Consider the following 24,831-nt stretch of genomic DNA (forward strand, 5'->3'; position numbering starts at 1 on the left):
AAAATTATAAAAATTAAATAATAAAATATTTAATGATTAAAATTAATGGAGATATTAATAAATATATTTTTAATATGTAAACAATATTTAATCCATTTAAAAAAATAATATTTAATATAATTTTTAAAATTAAAAATTAATTAATGAATTTTTTTATAATATAGAAATTAAATAGTAAAATTTTTTATTTAAAATTAAAAATATTGCTTAATATTTGATTTTATCAACTAATATTTCAGTCTCATTTTATTGTTTAATTAATGAACATAGTTAATAATTGTCAAAGTTATTAGATTACCAATTTTAGCAAAAAAAAATTGTAATGGGTGAAACAAAAAAGCCAAGTGGACGTGATACTTTATAATATGTAATACAATTACAGAAGTTACAGTTTCAAATTCCTATAATTTCCCTTCATGTAATAAATAAATTATAAATAGAAAATTTTAAAATGATTGCATATCAATTTAGGTAATGTATTAAAGTTTAGCAAGTTTGTCGAGGGCAATTCCGTAATCAGTTAAGAACAGCAGATATGGACCTGACGGAGCAACAAGCAGAATTAGAGACGCCGTGAATAGAAAACATCAGAATAAATTACACTTTTAATCTTTATAATTAATGAATTAATTTTTATATTTCAATTTATTTAAAAATTAATGATTTTATTTATTTAAAATGTTAAATTAAAAACCTATAAATGGTTAAACATTCGAGAAGGTAGTTTTTTTTCAAAAATACTATTTCCTCTATCTATTTAGATTATTAAAGATTAAACATTTAAAGGATTATGATATTTAATATTTGTTGAATTTATTTATTAAATTATAATGTATTATTACATTATAAGATAATAATTAAACGTTTAAAATATTAAATAAAAATTAATATTTTAAATTTAAAGGGAGCAATAAAAATATTACAATACCTAATGAATGAAAAGACTTATTTTAGATGGATTAAAAATTAAAAATTTAAAAATTAAAATATAATTTATTAAAAAAATGGCAGTGCAGTAATAATTTGGAAGTCCAAGGTCATTTCGAGACACGAACTTCTAAGAATCAACTTCCACCAATAGTCATAAAAAGGTCAGTTTTCGCAAACTTTCCTTTTCTTTGACCTAACACTAACACACTCCTAATTCTCTCGTAAAGAAAAGGAAAAAACACTCGCTACTTCTGTTTAGCTTCCTTCCCCGCTAAGCAGCTTAGGCTTGCCGCTTTTTCTTCTCTTCTTTATACTTCAGAACTCGACTAGGGTTCCATTGTCTCTGTAAGCACGAACCTTCAACTCTTCAAATCTCTCTCGGCATTGTACTTTCTTTTTCATTGTTGATTAGGTTGATGTTCTCGCAATGTACTCGTTTTCAATATAATGAATGCTAGATTTAGTAGTTTTTGAGGTTATTTTGAATCGTTAGTTTTGTGATTTTAGTTATTTTCATTTTCCTGCAATTTTCTTTTATGGGGAGGTGGATTTGGCGTCTGGTTTAATTATTTCTTTATTTTGCAGGGAAGTGAGGTGTGTGGATAGCGGGAAAAATGGCTTCCTCGTCGAGAGGCCCAGATCAGTCGACGCTGCAGCCGCAGCGGCGGATAATGAGGACGCAGACGGCGGGGAATCTTGGAGAGTCGATATTTGACAGTGAGGTTGTGCCATCTTCACTTGTTGAAATCGCACCGATCCTTCGTGTTGCTAATGAAGTAGAATCTACAAACCCAAGAGTTGCTTATCTATGTAAGTTATAAAATGGCTCCCCCTGCCAGTTTGCATTTTGAGGCATGCATTGAAGTTATTAACTAATTATCTTACATCCTTTTTTTTATTATTTTCTTTTCTTCTTTCTTTATCTGAACTAATTTTCTTTTAAACTGAGACTATATTCAGTTTTTAACAGCAGAAAGTAGTTTGAGTTGTAAAAGAGTCCGCTATACTAATACTGCCAACATGGGTTTGGCCTGTATAGACCGTCTTGCTGGATAATCAGTGTGTTAATATCTTGCAAAATAGTGAAATCTGGCTTAGTGTTTTTTCCATCTCTCCTTCATGTCTATTGCTTTCTATGTGTCTTACTGTGTGTTGGGTTGTTTAAGCTTGCTTTTTTGCTTTTTCTTGCAAGCTTGCATTTGTTATATTGAGCGAATTTATAACTTTTGTCACTTGGCATGTATGTCCATGACATGAGATTTAATATTTGGCATCCTGCAGCCTTACGTATGTTAGAATTTGCATGCCTTAAATATGCTACATTCATGAATTGGATTGCATCTTATTCTTCTCCTGGGTGTACTGGTGGTTTAGATTCTGCAAACTAATTGTTGCTGCCTTTTCTAGACTATTCTATCTTGATAACTAAATTATAATTTTGTGTGCATTTCTAGTCTCCTGAAAGCATTTTTTTGGGTTCTGAATTTAGTTGACAGTAACTGAATGAGAACTGGTGCCAAATTTAACTTGAAAAGCAACAATAATTTGTATGCTTTTGAATTCAAACTTTTCCTTGCATTCCTCAAGCAAACAGCTATATACATTTGGATTTTTCTTCTATATTTTGATATTAGATCTTCCATTTGATATGTATATGTATATCTCATTTTCCTGTATCCTTAATGTAGGTCGATTTTATGCATTTGAGAAAGCACATAGGTTGGACCCTACTTCTAGTGGACGTGGTGTTCGCCAATTTAAAACTGCACTACTTCAACGACTCGAAAGGGTAAGTATAATTGTTTCTCATCATTTGTAGAATCCTCTTTTAGTTGTTGTAAAATTTGAAGATACATGGCATGTCACTGCTCTTTTTTTCTTTCTTTTTTTTTTTTTTCCCTTTAAAGACTGTAAAGTACATTAAACTAATAGATATTGAAGGAGTTCTTCAAAATGAAGAAATGCAACTAATTGGTGAGCAAATAAATGGGTCATAGTGCTAGATCCATCCTAATATAGGAAAAATCAAATGTTTAAACATTAAATTTGCAAAAACAAAAAGCAGTAGCAAAACAAAAAATAAAAAACAGTAGCAAAACAAAAAATCAAAGTTAACACTTTCAAGGAGGGTGTGAAAAGGATCCTATTACTCTTTCTTACTGGATTTTTGCTTTGTTAATAAGTGAAATCAAGTATGAATTTCATGACTTGAAGAAAACTGAAATGGTGGTTGGTTGCAAATAATAGAGGATGTAGGGCTCTGCTTGGGGCAGAAAAACTGTCTTTTGTAGCGGTCACAGTAATGGATAATGACCATTAACCTGGAGAAAAATGTCTACTACTACTTCAAGGATAAATTGTTATTGAGGGAGGGGGCAGGGATGCAAAACCCTTGTAGACAGTCCATTTGGCAACCATGTTACACAAAGGCTGTTATTTTAAGTCCATGGTTGCTGCATCATATTTAAAATTAAAATATATTGCTTTGGGAAAACAAATCTTTTCTGTACTTAATATAGAAAATATCCAGAATCTTAAAAAATTCATGTTTTATCAATAATTGTTGAGACCAAATTTTGTAACACATTAAGAAGTCATATTTTAGAAGTTACTCATGAAATATGTAAACTGTTGCCCATAATTGTATACATATTTTTAAATCTCTTTTCTGCTTTGATTATATAAGCCTGTGGGTTTTGAAAGGAGGCTAGCTTAGAAAAACACTCATAACTTACATGTGATGCTCAAAACACATTTTCAACCTTGGGGAGCCTACGACTCCTCTTGACCTTGGTTTGGATCTGTCTTTTGCCTAGGCCCTAGATCCATATAACTTTGCATTAGTTCCTAGTGTTTGAATATGTACTGTGGTGAATTTTATCTCTTTAGTCTAATCAAACCTTGATTCGTGATCTAAAGGTCATGCACAATTTGCTGGAAAATTTTATGTCTAGAAAAAAGAAACATTAACATGTTTTTCAGGTACTATACTTCTTGGTTATCTAAAATTGCTTTTTCATTAAACTTATTTTTTGTGCCTTACTTCATTCGCGTGCACACCTGCACCTTGCGCCTAGAGCCCCAGAACCCTTTTGTACATTGAGCCTTTAATAACTATGGTTTAAAGTGTGTGGAATGGTTGCCCTGCTTTCTGTGTGATGGGTGTTTAGGATGCTAATTGCATAAGGGGAGCATATAACATGGATTGATAGTTTATGCACAACTCAAGGCAATGCTGTGAAATGTGTAACATAAGAATCTATGGCAATATAGGGTGTGATTTTGGCATAAATCAATGTCATTTCTTGAAATGCGTATCTCAACGTCAATGACTGTTTTATCTACTTGATTTTTGGTCTAATTGTTAGCTTTAGTATTGACAATTGTGTCTGGTATACTATTTAACGGTGCATTTTAGCTGATTACTTCTTTTTTGCTCTATTGGTTACTAGTTAGATTTTCTTTAATTCTTTTCAGGAGAATGATCCAACCTTGAAGGGAAGGGTGAAAAAGAGTGATGCACGGGAAATGCAGAGTTTTTATCAGCATTATTACAAAAAATATATCCAAGCTTTACAAAATGCTGCTGACAAAGCTGATCGGTAAGTTCTTTGCCTTAACATGTATGCGTATGTTAGATAGGGAGGGAGACTTGTCTTTTAGCATATCTTATTAAGAAGTTTCTTTAGGTGATATTCTCTGGAACCCTAAAATTAGTTGATGTTGTTAATGGCTGCTTTCTCTTTTTATCCAGTGCGCAACTTACAAAGGCTTACCAAACTGCTAATGTTCTCTTTGAGGTTTTGAAAGCTGTTAACATGACACAATCTATTGAAGTGGATCGTGAGGTGAGCTTGGTTATGCTACTTTGTTATTTCCATGGGTGCTGTTAAGGGAATATTTAATCTGATAGGTGGATGTCTGCCTTTTACAAGTTTTATTAAATTAAGCATGCTGACTGCACCTTTACATCTGCATGGCTTGTTCTTTTCGGGCATTTGTGAAGATTTTAGAAGCTCAGGATAAAGTTGCTGAAAAGACTCAGATATATGTCGCGTACAATATCCTTCCTCTTGATCCTGATAGTGCAAATCAGGCGATTATGAGATATCCTGAGGTATGTTTCCTTTATGTGATTTGACTTTTGACCTTTATTTTAGCTCATCCGTTATCCCATTGGAACTCTTCAGTTACTTATTTGTCTTTTGCAGATAAAAGCTGCCGTTCTTGCCTTGCGTTATACGCGTGGTCTTCCATGGCCCAAGGACTACAATAGGAAAAAAGATGAAGATATTTTAGATTGGCTTCAGGCCATGTTTGGGTTTCAGGTGAAATTATTAAGAATAACTATTTCTTTGTGCATTTGGTTTTTTACAACTTACAAGTATATATTTCAATATGCTTGTATGATTAGGACACCATAAGAGTTTGCTTTGGCAGCTTGACATATTTTATTTGGTGTATATTAAATTTGCAGAAGGATAATGTGGCCAATCAAAGGGAGCACTTAATCTTATTGCTTGCAAATGTGCACATTCGACAATTTCCAAAACCTGATCAACAACCCAAGGTTTGTCTTTAGAAATATCTATTCTTGGTGGATACAACATTTTCGAGTTGCCGTCCCCAAAAGATGAGGGGTAGCATGTAGTATCAAGAAAATTGAACTGTTGGCACTTTCTCTATATGCTTCCTTGTGTTTTCAACTTAAGAGCAATTCCAGCTGTAGACTGCCTTTGTATTTTTCTATTCTCTTATTTGTTCATCTGCTTTTAAGTTCCATTCAGGCCTCAGTTGATTTCAGAAGTTTTTGTTTCTGGTGTACACAGTAGAAAGTTACTTGTATGGTATAATTAAGTCATGCAGGTTGCAAAATTTCTGAAAAAGAAAAGCATGCTAAAATTTTTGTATTTAGTATTTTACCAAAACTAAGTCATGAAAAGAAACCAAAAGCTACTCTAATGCTTAGTTTATGTAAGTTGCAGATCAACTTTTGATTAATTTTTGTAAGTAGCCTACACTGACTAAGTTGTTCATGTGTATGTTTTTCCTAGTTGGATGAGCGTGCACTGACAGAAGTGATGAAGAAACTTTTCAAGAACTACAAAAAATGGTGCAAGTACCTGGATAGAAAAAGTAGTCTTTGGTAAGAGTTCTTTCTATCAAATTTGAATTATAAGCCGGAAGTAGCTTTCCAATCACTTATAGGACTCCATTATCTAGGGTTGATAAGGTGGATGTTATCCTTGCTTAACTTATAAAAATTGATCTATAATGCATCTTCTAGTTAAAAAAAGTTACAATGGGTGGAGTTATTATTACTTTCTTTTTGAAAAGGGTTCATAGTCTTTTGAGAAAAATCTTTTCAAAATTTGACTATGCTTGACATATTTGGCTAGGAGAAAATATGAGGAAGTTGGGGTCCTGGGGAGCTTATTTCCCTTTTTAAACGATGAAGAGGAAAAAGAGCCAAACTAAGAATGTGGAAAATTAGGCTTCTACAATCTCCAGGTCTAGTTGTGAATTTTCTCCATATAAAAGAACATGGAAGTTAGAATTTAAGATTAAGACTGATTCAGGTTTCCTCTTATAGTACCTTTCTGCAGCTATAGCATGCATTTGTCCCTTCTCTTATATGCTAGATTGACATCTAGAGAACAAAAGGGAAGTTCAAGCCTTGCATGTTTTCTCTTCCCCTCATTTTCATGTTTCCTATATTCTGTTGCACTTTGTAGCCAAAAACTACTTAAACGTTAGTATTCAGTGTTGACGTGAGATTAGTTGCATGAAAATTAAAAGAAAGGATGTTTGGATCATATTCTTCCTGTTCCTTAGTACCCTCCCCAAATTTCTTCTCAAGGGAGGTAATTGTGAGGTCCCAGAGATGAAAGGTTCCTTAGCTAATTATATGCTTATATTTATACCTTTAAAATTTTATACACATCACTCTAAATTTGCAGGTTGCCAACCATACAACAGGAGGTGCAACAGCGTAAATTACTTTATATTGGTCTGTATCTTTTGATATGGGGAGAAGCCGCAAACTTGAGATTCATGCCAGAATGCCTGTGCTATATCTATCATCACGTATGTTCTGTAATGTCTATCAAATAAGTCGCATCATTCTTATGTGGGCATTCTTGTTCTGTTGTATTAACATAGCTTTTATTTTTGACCCACGCTTTTCTTTCCATCATCTGAATCCTCACCTAAATGAGGCTTTAATGTTCAGAAATTCCTCTTTACAAGAGTCAGGTTATGGTTGCTATTCATGCAACCTTGTGCATTTTCCCCCCTTTTCAGAGCCATGTTTCCAGTTTCCATGACTTGAACTTGTGTTCTTTTTGGTCAAAATGGGGTGATCTTACAATTTTGACTGGTCTCACCTTCTTGAATGTGCATACAAAGGGAAAGAATTTAATAAAAGCTAGTTTATATTTGAAGTTTATTTCTCAACTTGTTAAGAGTTTTGCAGTTTTGTCCTAACAATTTATTGTCACTTGACTTTTTCTGATTTGGTGGCCCTTTTTTTTCGACCTTTTTGAATACATATACAATACTTACATACCCACAAAAACACATACACACATGAATACCTTGTGGATTTGTTCATATTTAGTGTAATTGGGTTCTTGTTTTTGCTTTTTCGTAGATGGCGTTTGAGCTGTATGGTATGCTAGCTGGGAATGTCAGTCCAATGACAGGGGAAAATGTGAAGCCTGCTTATGGAGGTGAAGAAGAGGCATTCTTGAAAAAAGTCGTTACTCCTATCTATGATGTGATTGCAAAGGTGTTGGATTTTTCTTCCCCTCCTTTCAAAATCAAAGTTTGTCTTTTCCATGTCTGAGGATAAGAATTTATCTTTTTTTGGTTAAATTCACAATCTAGTTATGATTTAATTCCATGTCAGGAAGCTGAAAGGAGTAAAAAGGGGAGATCAAAGCATTCCCAATGGAGAAACTATGATGATTTGAATGAATACTTCTGGTATTAATATTATTATCTTTTTCCAGTGTTCTTTGCTTGATCTATTTGTCATTGTGATTAGTTTTCTTTGTATGATTTGTAGGTCAGTTGATTGCTTTCGGTTAGGTTGGCCAATGCGTGCAGATGCTGATTTCTTTCATCTGCGTGCTGAACAATTCCGATATGAGAAAAATGGGGTAAGCAATGACTGCTAGCTTTCTTCATTCTATCCTTTCTTTCTTCCAAAAGCTGTAGTTCTGTTATTGATACCGTAAGTAGTAAAAGCTTTTTTTTTTTTAAAAAAAAACTGCTGCATATGCACATGCACCATAAAAAACAATGTTTTTTTTTTCTAAATTTTTTTAAAGCTTTAGCCTCTAGGTGTTGAAGGGTGGAAATTGTTGTGCAAGTGTAATACTGAATGCGTCTATGACTTGGCATTTTAACTATTATTAACCTCGAAAGTTTGAACTCTTATTTGGTAATTTAATTGGTGTCTAACTGTTATGCTTAATGAGGATAAGACGCTTTAAAATGGTCAGCGTGTTCTTTGATAGTTAGCTGAAGAACTGAAAGTTGTTAGGAAGTTGTATTTGGTAGGACAGTTAAGAGGAAGGGCTGGGTAGCTGTATAAATAACAGCTATTTTAACTGAGGAAGATCATTTTGAAAAAAATCAAAGAATCCATTCAATTTCTCTCCCACCCTCTATTCTCTTCTCCCCAAAACCTATATTTCTTCTCTGCTCTATTTCTATTCTTTCTGTTACTTAGGATCCTGCTTTTAGGAGTTCTGCTACATAACTACTGCAAGTGTTCCACTTGACAGTGAGTTTTGATTGATGGGTTGTCTTAGAATATATATGAGAGTTACCTTTCTCCAGTTTGATTCATTTGGCTTCTCTAGCTTTGTACTGCAAACAGATGTTACGCAGTTAGGCTTATGGCAATGAAAGTTAAATTGAAACTGCTGTATAAATGGAAATTCTGATAGGAGATAATCTTTCTACATGAACAAAAATGCAGCAGTAGGAATGACAATGAAAAGCCACTAACAAGTAGAAAGTTACTTCCTTGAAATATTTTTTGCCTTTCTTACACCGCATAATTTGGATGCCCAAAAAATGTTTCAAAGAGCCCAAATCCTTTGTATGAAATTGTGTTTTGAGAAATTTTTTTAGGGATATAATGCCAGCAATGTCACTTGTGATAACAATATCATCTGTATATACTACAAGCCAAATTACTCTACTATCGGAATTTCTATAAAGAGTCCAAATCCTTTATATGAAACTGTGTTTTGGAAAATTTTTTTAGGGATGTAATGCATGTCACTTGTGATAACAATATCATCCACATATACTACAAGCAGAATTACTCTCTATTGTCAGAATTTCTATAAAACACTGAGTGATCACACTTACTCGTCTTTATTCTAAACTGTTGGACCACCTCATTAAACCTACTAAACCATGCCCGAAGACTCTATTTCAAGCCATAGAGAGATTTTGAAGTCTACAAACCTTGCCTAACTCCCCCTGAGCAACAAAACTAGGTGATTACTCAGTATAAACCTCCTCCTAAAGCCCACCATGAAGAAAAGTATTTTTAATATCCAGTTGATGCAAAAGTCAATCATGTGTAGCTGCTAAGGAAATAAACAATCGAGCATATGCGAGCTTGAGCTTGGCAACTGGAGAGAATGTATTAGAATAATCAACTCTGTAAAATTTGGGCCAGACCTAACTCACCCCAAAAGCTAGCTCAAGGGGAAGGAGTGCCTATGGCCTATATAAGGGGCACATTACCCCTTTCCACTACCGATGTGGAATTCAATACACCCCCTCACGCCCAAAATTTTACTGGTGCATGCCATATTTATAGGAGGCCCAACATCGGATGGGGGGACTCTGATACCATGTGTCACAAGCGCTCTTGAGCATTGCGCCTATGCGGCACTTGGACAGGCCCCAACGAGGTTACAACCTGCCAAGTTTAGCCTATCAAGGAGTCTTGCTACGCTGACTGGTTTCACCCTGCCTTGGGCTCATTAGGGGAGCGGCTCTAGCCCCCGACCGTGGTGTGCAGGAATGGTGATCTCACACAAAACGACCCTTTGAGCAACTCCCCACCCAATCTTCACGGCAACATCTTCCCCAGCATGGTGTTGCACATCCCCAGGAATTATGGACGTGACAACTCTCCTCTACTCAAACCTGCTCGCCTGCGAGCATGTCTGCAATTAAGCACTTTGATCCAGCATTGTTTCTCCGAAGTGACACTCCTCCACTAAAGTTACGAGTGCAATGAGCCAGAGGGGACGTCCCTTTCCCGTTGCCTTGCCCTACCCTCTGAGGCACCCAGGAACCTTATCCTCACTCATACAGTTGCCTCGCAATACTTGCTCTTGGACACCACCTTCACTTAGTGAGTCCGATATAACACCTCGGTACGTGCAACATCAATCTTTGCTCCCCTCCACCAAGGAAGCTCAACTCAACTCCGCGCAGTCACTCTGCTGGATCCCAACACCAGGAAAGATAACTCCTCTTCTCTTCGTGCAGATCCAGTATAGTTCCTTTTTCACTACACAAGGATCAAGATCAAATGAATGTTCATTCTGTTTCTGTCAAAAGAAGATATATTTCTAGTCCTACCGTAAATAATGATCAAGTGAAACACAAATTCTTTAGTTCAGATTTTTCGGGTAAAAAAGAAAGTGGGATTCCTGATTATTCAGAACTTAATCGAAGCATATGTACTGGTCATTGTAATCTCATATATTCTAGCTCAAGGGGGAGGAGTGCCTATGGCCAATATAAGGGGCACATTACCCCTTTCCTCAATCTATGTGGGATTCAACAAACTCCATAAGTTTGAGCATTATCTTTGGCCACTAAACGGGCCTTGAGGCAAGCAATAGATCCATCAGGATTTACTTTCATTGCAAACACCCATTTACACCAATAGCCCAGGGGCAAGGACATCAACTCCCAAGTACCATTAGTGTCTAGGGCCATCATTTTCTCTTCCATTGCAACATGCCAACCAGGATGGGATAAAGTCTCAATAGCAGTCTTGGAGACTGAACAACAATCTAAAGTAGTGGCAAAATAACGAGAAGAAGGGATAATTGACCATAAGAGACAAAAGACGAAATAGGATGAGTGCAAGTATATTTACCTTTGCGAAGAGCAATATACAAATCTAAATTAGACGGTGAAGGATCGGTGGGAGCAGGGTCTGTCGACGAAGAAGCTGGTAGCATAGTGGAGCGGAGTCCGTGTTCTCTAAGTGTCTAGAATAAACATGAAAAATGGGAGGGTGACTTGGCACATGAGCGAAAGGTGCAGGAAGATTTTGAGGAGACAGAGAGGCGAACAATGTATAACAAGAGGTTATCTTCCTCCCTCCTCCCCCTGGGCATCATAAACAGATGATGGCGGAAAGAACGGAGTGGACTCAAAAAATGTTAGATTAATAGACACAAAGACAATGATACCCTTTTTGAAGTCGAGTCGAGAGTAGCCAAGAAAGACACATTTGAGTGATTTGGAATCCAATTTTGTAACCCTGTGGATAAACATCACAAACAAAACAAGTACAACAAAAAGTACGTCAATAGGAAACAAAGAATTGGAAAACAAAATGTTATAAGGGATATCACCATGAAAGACGGAGAAGGGCATGCGATTGATCAAAAAATAAGCAGTGGATACTATATCAGCCCAAAAGCATTTAGGTACTTTCATTCGGAATAAGAGGGCTTTAGCTACTTCAAGAAGATGTTGATTTTTTCTTTCGGTAACTCCATTCTGTGAAGGAGTGTCAACACAGAAAGACTGATGAAGAATCCTTTTTGTAACAAATAAGATTGAAATTCCCCAGAAAGATACTCTTTAGCATTATCGCTTTGCAATATTCGAATGGAAATATTGAATTGAATTTGGATTTCAGCATAAAAAGCACAAAAGATAGAGAATAATTCTGAATGACTCTTCATTAAAAATTGTTAAATTGACAAGACTCACAATCTAATCTAAAACAAACTGTGGACATAACTTCTTCAAAGCCGAGGGAAGATGCTCCAAACGACAATGAGCATCAAAAGGTGTTAATCTAGTGGAACATTTAAGAAATCTAGGTAGTTGCTGATTTAAGACGTAAAGACCCTCTGACTCACGCACTTTACCAATAATCTGCTTCGTCGAAAGATCTTGAAAAATACAATGATATGCACGAATGAGTTTACTAACGAAAAGTAAATTAAAGAACTTAGGAAGACATAACACAGAGGATACAGAAAGAAAAGGGGTTAAATTGACATGTCCATAACCCATGATAGAAGATTTAGTGCCATAAGAAGACGATGCATGAAGCTTAATATTTGACAAAAGGGGAGAATTACTTGACATATCATTGGTAGCACCAGAATCAATAACCCATTTGGAGGATGAAGATACAAGACATGCAGTAGAGTTACTTGACTCGACAATTGTAGTGATAGAGGAGTTAGAGAATTTCAAAGATGCCTGGTACTGGATGAATTGTGCATACTTATTTGCAGATATCAAATTTTCCTGATCAGAAGAGGCCTCAACTGCCATATGTGCCATTTGTAAGCGCTGATTCTTATTCTGAAGTTTCAGGCATGTCTTCTTAGTATGTCTAGATTCACGGTAGTAATAACAAATGATTCCACCGGAGTCAGAAGTAAGAATTGCTTCCTAGGACTCTGAGATCCTCTACAACCATGAAAACCTCTCATGTGCCCACCTCTATTATTCTATCTGCCACTGTCATTGCGACTAATAAGAGTACTAGTGGTGTGTAAAGGAATTGGCAACATCCTAATGAAAACATTATGTAACGATGATATTTTAGAATCAGAAAGAATATGAGTTTTAGTTGTCTCAAATTCTGGAGGGAGACTTGTAAGGAAGTTCATAAAAGCCATTTGCTCTTGTTGAGCTTGTTGAGTTTTTACATCTGTACTAAAAGGTATCAAGACATTAAGTTCCTTGTACACTCTTTTAAAATCCATAAAATAGGAGGTCAGAGTTCTATCATTTTTTTGTGCTTGATAAAATGCCTTGCACACGTTATAAATACAAGAAATATTTCTTTTGCCAAAATATAATAACTCTAAATAATCTATTAATTCTTTAACAAATTCACAGTGATTAATAAGGCTGATTATCTCACTATAAATAGAATTTCGAATCTGCAAAAATAATCGAGCATCATCTCTCATCTAATCTTTCCTAGTTTTATCAATTGGAGGATCTTTGGTGAGATTATCATCCATCTCAATACTTCGTAAATAAATATGAATAGTCTTACTCCAATCCAAAAAAATTAGATTGTGTTCTATGATTTTAGTCATCACAGGAACCTCAGCTACGATGTTTTTAACTTCAATAATGAGAACAACCTAACTCAAAGCAATAGCAACAAAAGAAATACAGAATCAGAAAACAGGATGTGAACAGTAGTGGACATGAATAGTACCCAAATGGGAACAGTACCAAAAAAGCCTCCACCCAACACCCAAACGGCAAACGAATAGATCTTACGAGGGGGCAAGGGTGACTGGAGCAGCGACAGACAGGCGACGCGCCTCCACGTGCCGGCGAGTGGGACAGTGTCAGAACCTTGTCGCAGTGCGTGAAGAACACTCGTCGGCCCGGCCACCCATCGGCTCTTCAGGACAGCTTTGTCGGCGCTCCGGCATCCTTCCTAGGTGGGCGGTGAGAGGCAGATGTTATCCTATATGGATAACCAAAAGAATAGGAGCCCTAAGTTTTCAAAAAAAGAAAAATTAAATCTCTATGGGAAAGAAAAAGTTTAAATCTCTACGGGAGAGATTCTGATACCACGTAGAAAGGTAATATTTGTTATCTATTATAATAGAGATTACAGCATATTTACACACGAGAGACCGTATCTAGAAAGAAAAGGAAAGCCTATGATCGTGCAATCCTTAAGATTAAACTACTAACACATCTATCAATATTTACTTCTTATATTAACATATTTACTTCCTATAACAGTTCATAATTAACATTAAAAAGTGATGAGTGAACAACTAAGATTTTCCACTAGTGCATGTTCTCTTGCCGTCATTCCTTTTCCTTCATCATTGATACCGAACCTGTGAACTCTCTAAAGATGGTGCTGAAGTTGTTCTGTTTTGGTTCTCCACATTGCTGTTTTTAATTTTGTCTGAAGCTACAGGTATGACATATGTACCTTAGTTCATGGAACAAAAAACATCTTTATGTTTTGTTGGCTTCTTTGATAATAATTTGATGATTTATTTCTGCTGATGGACTGATGCACTGATGCATCATAATATGAAAGAATTTCCATAATGCATTGTTTATTTGTTACGGTCTATGGTATCCAGGAGAATAAACCAGCTTTTACAGATCGATGGGTAGGAAAAGTTAATTTTGTTGAGATACGTACATTCTGGCATGTGTTTAGAAGCTTTGATCGATTGTGGAGCTTCTTTATTCTGTGGTTACAGGTATGTGTTCTTTACTTTTTTGTACTTTTCCCGAGTCTTTGATTATTTCATGACATGCTGACGCTGTGTCATTTCTTAAGGCTATGATTATTCTTGCTTGGAATGGTTCGGGGGAGCTAAGCTCTGTGTTTACTGGTGATATATTTAAGAAAGTACTGAGTGTCTTCATAACAGCTGCAATATTAAAGCTTGGTCAAGGTATGCGTCTAATTAAACTTCTGTTTATTCTTTGAAATGTTAACTAATCATGTCTGCTACATATTCTTTTGTCAGTTATATGTTATATTAATTTCTAAGGATAACAAAGAACCTATAATTTGTCTGCAGTTTGTACAAAAGATGTAATCAAAGCATTGATGCATTAATTCATTATTTTCATCATCATTTTATCTTATTTGCTTTTGAATTTGTTTGTCTTAGTTACTGTGACTTGAAATACTGTGTTTCCTTTCGTTATTATGATTTGGACCATGAGGATAGTGCATTGCCGTCTCCCATACAAGATGAAAGAGGAGAAAGTCTTTTGACATAAATTAACCTCAATATTTTGTCAGTATTAAATTAATTTAGCGAATCATAGTATACTGATATATATACAGCAACAAGAAGTCTATTTTAGGTAACTTCCTAGTAAGTCAATATAAATCAATAACCATTGAAACAAAGCTAGTGAATGTATATCATCCATGGCATTTTCTCACTCTCCCCCTTAAGCTAGTGAATGTATATCATCTATCCCAAGCTTGTTGGTTAATCTCTAAAACACAACACTACATAGTACATAGTGCTTTAGTGAGCTGCAAGTTGATTACTAGTTGGAGATTATTAAACCCTACCTATGTTATGGTATAGGGTAATATGCACCTTACACGAACTTGAGCAATCCTCTGCCTCTGAGCTAGCTTTTGGAGTTGAGTTAGGCTCCATCAATTTTCTTAAGAAGGTATCAGAGGCTTCCATTTAATGTTTGGCCTCCAGCACGTGTTTCATGCTCTAGGTGTTAGTTCTGGCGTGAAGGTTGGTTTGGGATAGGGATAATATGCCTATAAAAAGTCAGAGGTGCTACTCTCCCTTTTTTTCGCTTTTTAAACACCAAACCCTAGTCCATACTTCCTTTTCTAAGTAGCTTATTAGAGAACTAAATTTTAGGTACTAATTAGGGGGATTTATCCTTATAATTATGCTAACTAGTTAGAAATATATATCTATAATTATACTAACTAATTACAAAGGAAATAATATAATATCTATATGGTCGACTTCCAATTGAGTATATTCCAATAGTTCAAAGATTACTTATTTATGTATAAGTATGCCTATAATTAAGCTAACTATTTGGGAATATATATCCTTATAATTTACTGACTTATTAAGGATTGAGTAATACAATATTTGCATAAATATCTATATAGTTGACTGTAAATGTATGTGTGTGTATATATATGGTATGGTGCCTTGCTTCAAAAAGGCTGTTGCCTCGCCTCTAGTGTAAGGCCATAAGGTACTCTGTCGCCTTAGTGTCACCTTTCATCTTAATACCCCTAGTACCATTGCAGCACCAAACTCAATGTTCAAGCCCGTAAGGAAGTCAAAAGTCCTGTCTTTTTCAACAAATCTTTAAGAATGGATACATCCTTGCTGTATTTCATCCAGATGCATTGATAATGATTCATCTCCTGCCATAAACTCTTTTAGAAATTGAAATACTATGCGACTGATTGATTTCCCTGTTTGGTCACTGAGTTTTTGGTCTTAATCTTATAAATTTGTGCAGCATCATGAACTTTCGAATAGGCCATGCTAAGCAACATAGATGTATTGCTGATATCTGGTAGTGTTCCATGACTAAGATATCACCATATATTATTGTTCATCCCAAGCATGAAATTTATGATCCTTTGAGTCTGGGCAGTGTCAAACAAGTGACTTACTTTCCCTTTTCCTTTCAGTACAAACCAATTGTGACCACTTTTGGTCAATGTTGACAGATTTGATTAGGCAAATTGCTAGGTCCTAAATTGTAGATGTAGAGATTTGATTAGGCAAATTGCTTGTAAATCTTCCTTTTTTATATTTTTTCTAGTTAGGCTTGATTCCTCTGTATGCATACATATACCAGAAATCAATCAAAGTACTCTCTCAAAAATCTTCAATAAATTTTCCGATTCAATGTTTATGCTGCCTGAATATTCCGCAATTCTCCTGTTGAGACAGAATCGTTGTGGCAAGTAAAAGGCACTGTGGGGACTTTGTTGGTGTGACTTCTGAGATGGATGTTGGGTTGAAACCAGAAGCTATATGGAAGAAAAATAGGTTCACAAAATCTGCTTGGTAAAAAAAAAGTGATTAATGTGCTCTGTTTCTCGAGGAAAAACAGAGATTCTCAATATCTGTTTAGGAACAGTAAAAAAAGGGATCAATGGCAATGAAGGCCACTAAAAATGAACCCTAAAAAGAATGGGCCTGAGGCTCTGATGCTATGATAGAAATTGAACTCATTATTTTCTATTCTAGGTAACTTTCTGGCGAGTCAATGGTAATAAATACTTGGTAAAACAAATGAAAAATCTAAACCCTAAAAATCAGAGATTGCATAGCTGTACAAATAGCTGTTTATTTTCATGGTCATTATTATCAGCTAAGCATTTTGCAAAAGATTTCTACCAAGTATGTTGATATGTGACAATTTCTTTGTTAACGATGAAGCTGTCCTTGACGTAATCCTTAGTTGGAAAGCATCGCAGAGCATGTCATTCCATGTCAAGTTGAGATACATTCTGAAGGTTGTTTCAGCTGCTGCATGGGTGGTAGTCCTACCAGTTACTTATGCTTATACTTGGGAGAATCCTCCAGGGTTTGCTCAAACCATAAAAAGCTGGTTTGGCAATAATTCAAGCTCGCCTTCCTTATTTATTTTGGCCGTAGTGATCTACCTGTCTCCAAACATGCTGGCAGCAATACTGTTCCTTTTTCCCTTTATACGTAGATTCCTTGAGGGGTCAAACTATAAGATAGTGATGCTCATGATGTGGTGGTCACAGGTATTCAGAATGATTTTGATTCTTTCTTTCTTTTTTAAATCTCTCATACTCCTTATGTTCAATTAAAATAACTATATTATGTGAGTTTTCTGAAGATATAACTCAAATAATTAAATTCAACGTATGTTTTCTACATTCTGCAAGTTGGATAATTTAAAGCATGCATTTATATGATTTTTGCAGCCACGGCTCTATGTTGGACGAGGCATGCATGAGAGTGCACTGTCTCTTTTCAAGTAAGGATTCATTGGCAGAATTTCTGACAATGGCATTGCAGTTTATATGATTTCATATCTAATGTTTTAGTTTGAACTTTCAGGTATACAGTGTTTTGGGTTCTTCTCATAGTCACGAAGTTGGCATTTAGTTACTACATAGAGGTATGTTATGCCAAGTACCCTCATTTCTATAATCTTCTGTTAGTTAATTCAGCAGCAGTAAGTACAAAGACAAAGTAGACTTTTTTTTTTCCGTTGCATGTACTTTTATGTTGATTAGAGTAGGAGGGCAACCTTATCATTAAATCTTCTCTTTTTCTTTTTCCCCGTAAAGAAAAAAGGGATAGGACAAAGTAACAACTATTCAATAATGATTGATCTAGTAATTAGGCACTGAATGAAGTTAAAAGAACTTCATTAGAAAGAATTTCTGTTCTTCTTCCTTCTCATTATAATTTCTGTGTTGCAGATAAAGCCTCTAGTTGGTCCAACAAAAGCTGTTATGGATGTTCATGTTACTACTTATCAGTGGCATGAGTTCTTTCCTCGTGGTATTCAACAATAAGAAAATAGTTTCATGTTATATACTATTTATCAAAAGAAGTATATGATTTTCTTGTTCTCTTTGCAGCAAAGAACAACATTGGTGTTGTGATTGCACTCTGGGCTCCAATAATTCTCGTATGGGTTACTCTTTTTCATCGTAAATTTTTAATTTGAACTAAAAATACTGTAGATTATAACATACTGCCTCTTTTTGCAGGTGTATTTTATGGATGCCCAGATTTGGTATGCCATATTTTCTACTTTGTTTGGGGGTGTCTATGGCGCATTCAGACGTCTTGGAGAGGTTAGGAATAAATTTCTCTTTTATCCATATAGCAGTCCCTACAATCACTTCCGAGTTCAGTATTCTTTGTGCATTAGTTTTTCTAATACATTTGAGTAATAATCTCTAGTGCTGAGATGTTTCCTAAAACTGACAATGAAATTGACCACTGAGCCACTGAATGCTTCAATTGCTGAATTAAGAATCCTGGTGCTGATGGAAATGGAGGGTGTTACTATTTTAAAGTTGTGTTCTGTGCTTTGGGAGCTTTTACAGAGAGCCATTAAAAGTGTTCGAGTAGGAAATGGGGTGCTTACGCTTTTAACTGTTCATTGTGTTCCGATGCTCAATTGGCTAGGAGGATCTTATCCTTCCTGTTATATAATCTTTGTACTTGCTTTCTTGATAAATTTATTTCTTGTTAAAAAGAAAAGAATTTTCTGTAAATGTAATTGTGGCAATTAATTGTAGTTAAAATTGAAAAATCATTAGATGGACCTCCTGTGACTCATGCTGGTCTTATTGAATCAACTTTCATATTTATGTAGACTTGTAAAAAGGTCCACATATAGTGTTAGCTGAATTTCTAGTTTGATGATGGACTCAAGGAAAGCTTTGGGTTTCTTACTGCTAGTATTGAACTAGGGAAGTTAAATGAACTTACATAATATGCCATATGCTGTTACGAAACATACTGTGGTAAAAGGGGGTCCATTTGGCAAAATATTTATCCCCCTTTGAGGAATCCTTTGAAACTTCTCTTCATTATAGTCTTTTTTGGAGGGAATGGTTTGTCAATATATGATTGTGTTAATACTAGCTTTTTTACCATTCTGCATCATGATATTAGGTTGCTCTCTATGTTCTCATTCATGTAATTTTGCTGTGGGTTAATGTGTTTTGTTAGTCCTTGATGTGGCTTGATGCACAAAACATGTAGCAGTTACTATTTATTTTTTTCCTCACAAATTTTGATTCAGTTACTAGATAAACCGAGGCAATCTGTTTTTATAGCCATCACTTGTTGTCTCAACTCAATAACTGTTGCAATTCGTTGCTTTCTGGTTGTGTGCCTTAACTCAATAACTATTGCAAGTCATTGCTTTCTGATATGAAAAATTTTGAGTACAATGCAGACATAATTCTTTGACCTTCTTTCTCTCTTTTTTTCTTTTTTCTTTTTTTGTTTTTTTTCCCTTTTGTGTATTCCAGATTCGAACATTAGGAATGCTCAGATCTCGTTTCCAATCATTGCCTGGAGCTTTTAATGCCTGTTTAATTCCAGAGGAGAAGAACGAGCCAAAAAGGAAAGGATTGAAGGCCACCTTGTCTCGCAATTTTGCTGAGGTTAGACTTTGATATTTACACTCATTTGTGTTCATGTACCACAAACATGCACCCACCATAGCATGCAGATGCGCAAACACATGTATGCAAGAGTCGGCCAAAGAAGTCATGATTGCAGGTCACCTTTTCTTTCAATTTTTGCTGAGGTTGAACTTCAATAAAGGGAAAAAGGTGCTTGTATATGTGTACACCCACCCTGCTCGTGTGCACATGTGCACATGCACATACAAACACACAGTTCAAACTTGTTACCTTGGTGATTTTGTGACAAAGTTATTATGAAAATATCCCTTCATGGACCTATGCATTTTGGGCTATGCAGATCCCGTCGAACAAAAATAAAGAGGCAGCAAGGTTTGCTCAGTTGTGGAACAAAATTATTAGTAGCTTTAGAGATGAAGATCTGATAAGCAACAGGTAAAGTGCTTCTTTGGATGACATTTTGCTAATTCTAGTTTTTGTTGAACTAGTGTACAAATCTATGCTTATTTGCGCTGGTTGTCTCCTACTTCAGGGAAATGGATTTGTTGCTTGTTCCATATTGGGCTGACCAAGATTTGGAACTCATACAGTGGCCTCCCTTTTTGCTTGCCAGCAAGGTTTATTTCGTACTGAATTGATTAATTTTATAACCTAGATGTGATGTCAATTGGAAAGATTTGTTTCATCTCCTTTCAGATCCCAATAGCCTTAGACATGGCCAAGGACAGCAATGGTAAAGATAAAGAGCTGAAAAAGAGGATTGATGCTGACAACTACATGTCTTGTGCTGTTCGTGAATGTTATGCTTCATTTAGGAACATCATCAAGGCCTTGGTTCAAGGAGAGCGTGAGAAAGAGTGAGTTTCTTGCAATGTGGATAGCATAAATAAAGACTCAAAAGATCAAATTGTTCCAAGTTCTTTCTAGATTACAGTTTCTTGAACTTAGATTTCTCATGGCGTTCTCTTGACTGGGCTTTTCAGGGTGATCAATTTCATATTTTCTGAAGTTGACAAACATATTGAAGATGGTACCTTGATAAGCGAGTACAGGATGAGTGCTCTTCCTAGCCTATATGACCATTTTGTGACGCTTATCAAATATTTGGTAGTGTTATTATTCAATATCCTGATAACAGTAACATTTTAATTGCTCTAGAAATCAGAGAAGTGCTAATCCTTTTGTTTAATGCAGTTAGATAACAATAAGGATGACAGGGATCAAGTTGTGATTCTCTTCCAGGACATGTTAGAGGTTGTGACACGAGATATCATGATGGAGGATCATATATCAAGGTATTACATCATGAAGTAACTGTCTCATGAAACTTCTTTGTGGGTTAGTTTCTTGCTAAAATTATTGTCAATTTTCTTTGAACAGTTTGGTAGATTCTGTGCATGGTGGATCTGGACATGAAGAGATGACTTCTCTTGATCAGCAATATCAATTGTTTGCATCTTCTGGAGCTATAAAGTTTCCTATTGAGCGAGTGACAGAGGCATGGAAAGAGAAGGTTTGTAATGTTTCCTCAGTAAGAATATGTTATAATCGATACCACTGTGAGTATATGCATCTGTGTGTAGATGAATATAGTTGTTTACGCGCATCTATCATTCTCTACTTGTATTTGCAGATCAAGAGGCTTTTTCTTTTGCTTACAACAAAAGAATCTGCCATGGATGTGCCATCAAACTTAGAAGCTAGGAGGCGCATTTCTTTCTTCTCAAATTCGTTGTTTATGGACATGCCTGATGCTCCTAAAGTTCGCAATATGCTTTCTTTCTCGTAAGCTTTCTTCCTTTTGATGGATCTTAACATGCCAAAACAAAAATAATTGTGCCTTTTTCCTCCAGCATGTAATTCATCATCTAAATTCTCACATGTTTTTCACTCTTAACACTTTATCCTAAAGGGATATCCTGAGCTTAAAATCAAGACGATGCTTTTGGGCATTTATGTATTGAAGATACAGAATTCCTTATTCCTGTTATGCTATCCACTGAAGCTGTCGATTTTAATATGATGCAAGAAACAGGAAAATAGTTATGTGTAAGCCAAGACAGGCCCTATTCAGTATAGTATTTATCCCTAGAAAACTTATGAACGGAGGCTTGGTTCTGATGGTTTTACCCTTTGGCTGCGTGCTGTTCATTCTTCTGCATACTAGGTTACAGTATTTCTGCTAAACTTTTGCTTCATGCTATGATAATTGCATTAACTTTATTTGAATTATAAAATGTATACATAATGTTGAGGACAAAACTCTCTCTGTTCCATTCTCCTATCTCTAATGGTTTGATTTTCAACAATTTAAAAAAAGAAAACTTTTCTCATGTTATTATTATAACTTGCAGTGTTTTAACTCCATACTACACAGAGGAGGTACTATTTTCATTGAAAGATTTGGAAGTGCCAAATGAAGATGGTGTTTCAATCCTCTTTTACTTGCAAAAGATATTTCCAGGTTTAATTTCTTTGTAATGTCATAATGCTAGATAAACTGTGATATATATTTTGCTTGGTCTTAAATCCACAGTAATGCACAGATGAATGGAACAACTTTCTTCAGCGAGTAAATTGCAGCACTGAAGAAGAACTCAAAGACTTTCTTGAGCGCGGAAAAAGCAGAAGTGATGATGGAGCCAAAGGAGCAGAGGAATTAGAAGAAGAACTTCGTCTATGGGCATCATATAGGGGCCAAACATTGACTAGAACTGGTATTTTCTTTGTTTTTCTTTACACATGTCAGGAAATTATATTCCTTCTCCAGTTTTCCTGGTTTCTACCTCTCTTTCTCTCTCTCTCTCTGTATATATATATATATGGAGGGAAGGGTGACTAAATTGTTTTACTACATACTAAAACAATGTCACAAAAAAATGGCAGTAAGAGGTATGATGTATTATCGGAAGGCGTTGGAGCTTCAGGCTTTCCTTGATATGGCTGGGCATGAAGGTGACTGAGTATCTTTTGCAATCTGTAGAAGAGTTTGTCATTCGGCTTTTATTTTATTTGTAATTTATTGTCTTTTAGAGGTACATATTTGTTTGTTAACCTGGTTATTTCATATTTTTAGATTTGATGGAGGGCTATAAAGCCATAGAATTAAATACAGATGATCGGTCAAAGGGAGAAAGGTCACTGTTGACACAATGTCAAGCTCTAGCTGATATGAAATTCACATATGTGGTATCATGCCAACAATATGGAATTGATAAGCGATCTGGTCATGCTCGAGCACAGGATATTTTGAGGCTTATGACAAAGTATGTTCAGCTTAACTTTTTGGATGAACTACTATTTGAACTGTTTTTAACCCCTGCATATATTTCCAATGTAGATATCCATCACTTCGTGTGGCATATATTGATGAGGTTGAAGTAACTAACCAAGACAAATCCAAGAAGAGCAACCACAAAGTTTACTATTCTGCTCTTGTGAAGGCAGCGTCACCCAAGTCTATTGATCCTTCGGAGCCAGTACAGAATTTGGATGAGGTAAATCCTACTGTTTCAAATGCTATACTGGATTCTCATAATATTGTTTCAAGTAAAGATTTTCGTGTCATTTCTTATCTTGGTTGCTTGGAGTGTTTATTGCACTAGTGCAGTTTGCTCCCCCTGCTGCCAGAATGTTGCAAGTGATCCTGAAAACTATATTTATGAATTATCTTAATTTAATTTTATATGGTAAAACTAGGATTTTTAAGATTCTATAATTTTGGAAGTTATATTATCTAGATTTTGTTACTATATAAGAAGTATTTTATTTAGGATGTGTTAAGTTTTTATTATAAGAAAAAGAAAGAAGGGAAGGGGAAGAGTGGAAGAGAAGGAAAATAATTGAGAGGGTTACATCTTTACTCAATTTTCATCACTCTTACATTATGCATAGTGCATATTTATAATGAGAAATTACCAAAATATTGATCCTTAAATTTAGATCCTTAAATTTAGGAAGATATATCCCTTAAATTAAGGAAATAATTAATCTCTAAATTAAGGAGTAATTTTCTTCTTAATTTAAGGAGGATCTCATCAATTATAATACTCCCCTTGGTGAGATTCTTATTGAATCCAAAGACTAACCCTTAAAGTAATAAAAGCAATAAAACCATAAGTACATAAGTGCCCCAAAATCATGCTCAAAGCACTGCAACATCTGACCACTTATCAGTTTTACCATAATCTGAGGAGGCAGCAATAAATTTGGCTAGGCTCCCTTCTCCTTGCCAAAAGCTGGGGTAAAAGAACACATTTTTAGAATTGAAATTTTAAGGAGAAAATGAGAGGTTAGGGACTCAAACCTGTAAAAAGGAGAATAGCTTTTGGGACTCAAACCCATAGCTCTAGAAAGAGAAAGAAATAGAACAAGGACTTCAAATTTTGCTCGAGATGAAGGTTAAGAAAAGAGTAGGGACTTCAACCCTTGGCTCTCAGATCACGCAGAAGGAGAGAAGAATAGGTAGAAGAATCATGGAACTTTTCAAGGGAGATTAAGAAAGAGAAACCCCCAGAATTTTTTACAGGCTCTGCTACCATGTTAAGTTTTTATTACAAGAAAATAAGAAAAAGAAAGAAGGGAAGGGAAAGAAATGAAAGAGAAGGAAAATAACTGAAAGGGCTACATTTTTACTCAATTTTCATCGCTCTTACATAATATATTGTGCATATTTATTATGAGAAATTACTAAAATATTGATCCTTAAATTTAGGAAGATATATCCCTTAAATTAAGGAGATAATTAATCCCTAAATTAAGAAGTAATTTACCAGAATTTGAAATACAATCAGGTTAACAAACCATGGAACTACAAACTTGGCAAAAAGAGAAATTAACGAGTCTTTTTGAACATTTGGAGAGAAGCTTTCAAGGACAAAATGAGATCCTGGAAGAATGGGATCAAAGATTCTAAAAATTGGGTGAATCGATGCAGGTGAAAATGGGAAAGGTTGTAATATCTAGAGTTGCACTAGAATTTTATCCAT

At 35.3% G+C, this 24,831-nt stretch overlaps 1 protein-coding gene across 3 annotated transcripts in view; it reads left to right on the forward strand.

Moving 5' to 3' along the window:
• Positions 1-1,117: 1,117 nt before the first annotated feature.
• The window catches only part of LOC110602143 (callose synthase 3), a 32,741-nt gene continuing 9,027 nt past the window's right edge, over positions 1,118-24,831 (forward strand). Inside the window, exons 1-34 of one of the 3 annotated variants that reach the window (XM_043951332.1) lie at positions 1,118-1,275; positions 1,516-1,740; positions 2,619-2,719; positions 4,408-4,532; positions 4,685-4,778; positions 4,937-5,047; positions 5,142-5,258; positions 5,408-5,500; positions 5,985-6,076; positions 6,891-7,017; positions 7,583-7,720; positions 7,841-7,917; positions 8,000-8,093; positions 14,304-14,426; positions 14,507-14,624; positions 17,133-17,467; positions 17,651-17,703; positions 17,787-17,847; positions 18,155-18,236; positions 18,317-18,366; positions 18,449-18,535; positions 19,727-19,861; positions 20,184-20,278; positions 20,376-20,460; positions 20,540-20,700; positions 20,827-20,950; positions 21,038-21,138; positions 21,224-21,356; positions 21,477-21,628; positions 22,198-22,307; positions 22,390-22,560; positions 22,730-22,798; positions 22,920-23,109; positions 23,184-23,340. In XM_043951332.1, coding sequence (XP_043807267.1) covers positions 1,545-1,740; positions 2,619-2,719; positions 4,408-4,532; positions 4,685-4,778; positions 4,937-5,047; positions 5,142-5,258; positions 5,408-5,500; positions 5,985-6,076; positions 6,891-7,017; positions 7,583-7,720; positions 7,841-7,917; positions 8,000-8,093; positions 14,304-14,426; positions 14,507-14,624; positions 17,133-17,467; positions 17,651-17,703; positions 17,787-17,847; positions 18,155-18,236; positions 18,317-18,366; positions 18,449-18,535; positions 19,727-19,861; positions 20,184-20,278; positions 20,376-20,460; positions 20,540-20,700; positions 20,827-20,950; positions 21,038-21,138; positions 21,224-21,356; positions 21,477-21,628; positions 22,198-22,307; positions 22,390-22,560; positions 22,730-22,798; positions 22,920-23,109; positions 23,184-23,340 — 3,957 coding nt within the window. In that variant the 5' untranslated portion in view covers positions 1,118-1,275; positions 1,516-1,544. Of the gene's footprint in view, positions 1,343-1,515; positions 1,741-2,618; positions 2,720-4,407; positions 4,533-4,684; positions 4,779-4,936; positions 5,048-5,141; positions 5,259-5,407; positions 5,501-5,984; positions 6,077-6,890; positions 7,018-7,582; positions 7,721-7,840; positions 7,918-7,999; positions 8,094-14,303; positions 14,427-14,506; positions 14,625-17,132; positions 17,468-17,650; positions 17,704-17,786; positions 17,848-18,154; positions 18,237-18,316; positions 18,367-18,448; positions 18,536-19,726; positions 19,862-20,183; positions 20,279-20,375; positions 20,461-20,539; positions 20,701-20,826; positions 20,951-21,037; positions 21,139-21,223; positions 21,357-21,476; positions 21,629-22,197; positions 22,308-22,389; positions 22,561-22,729; positions 22,799-22,919; positions 23,110-23,183; positions 23,341-24,831 lie in introns of all 3 variants that reach the window. The other 2 variants (XM_043951333.1, XM_043951334.1) reach the window with 2 other exon arrangements.

This window comes from Manihot esculenta, chromosome 15 (assembly GCF_001659605.2).
Source record: "Manihot esculenta cultivar AM560-2 chromosome 15, M.esculenta_v8, whole genome shotgun sequence".
NCBI lineage: Eukaryota > Viridiplantae > Streptophyta > Magnoliopsida > Malpighiales > Euphorbiaceae > Manihot > Manihot esculenta.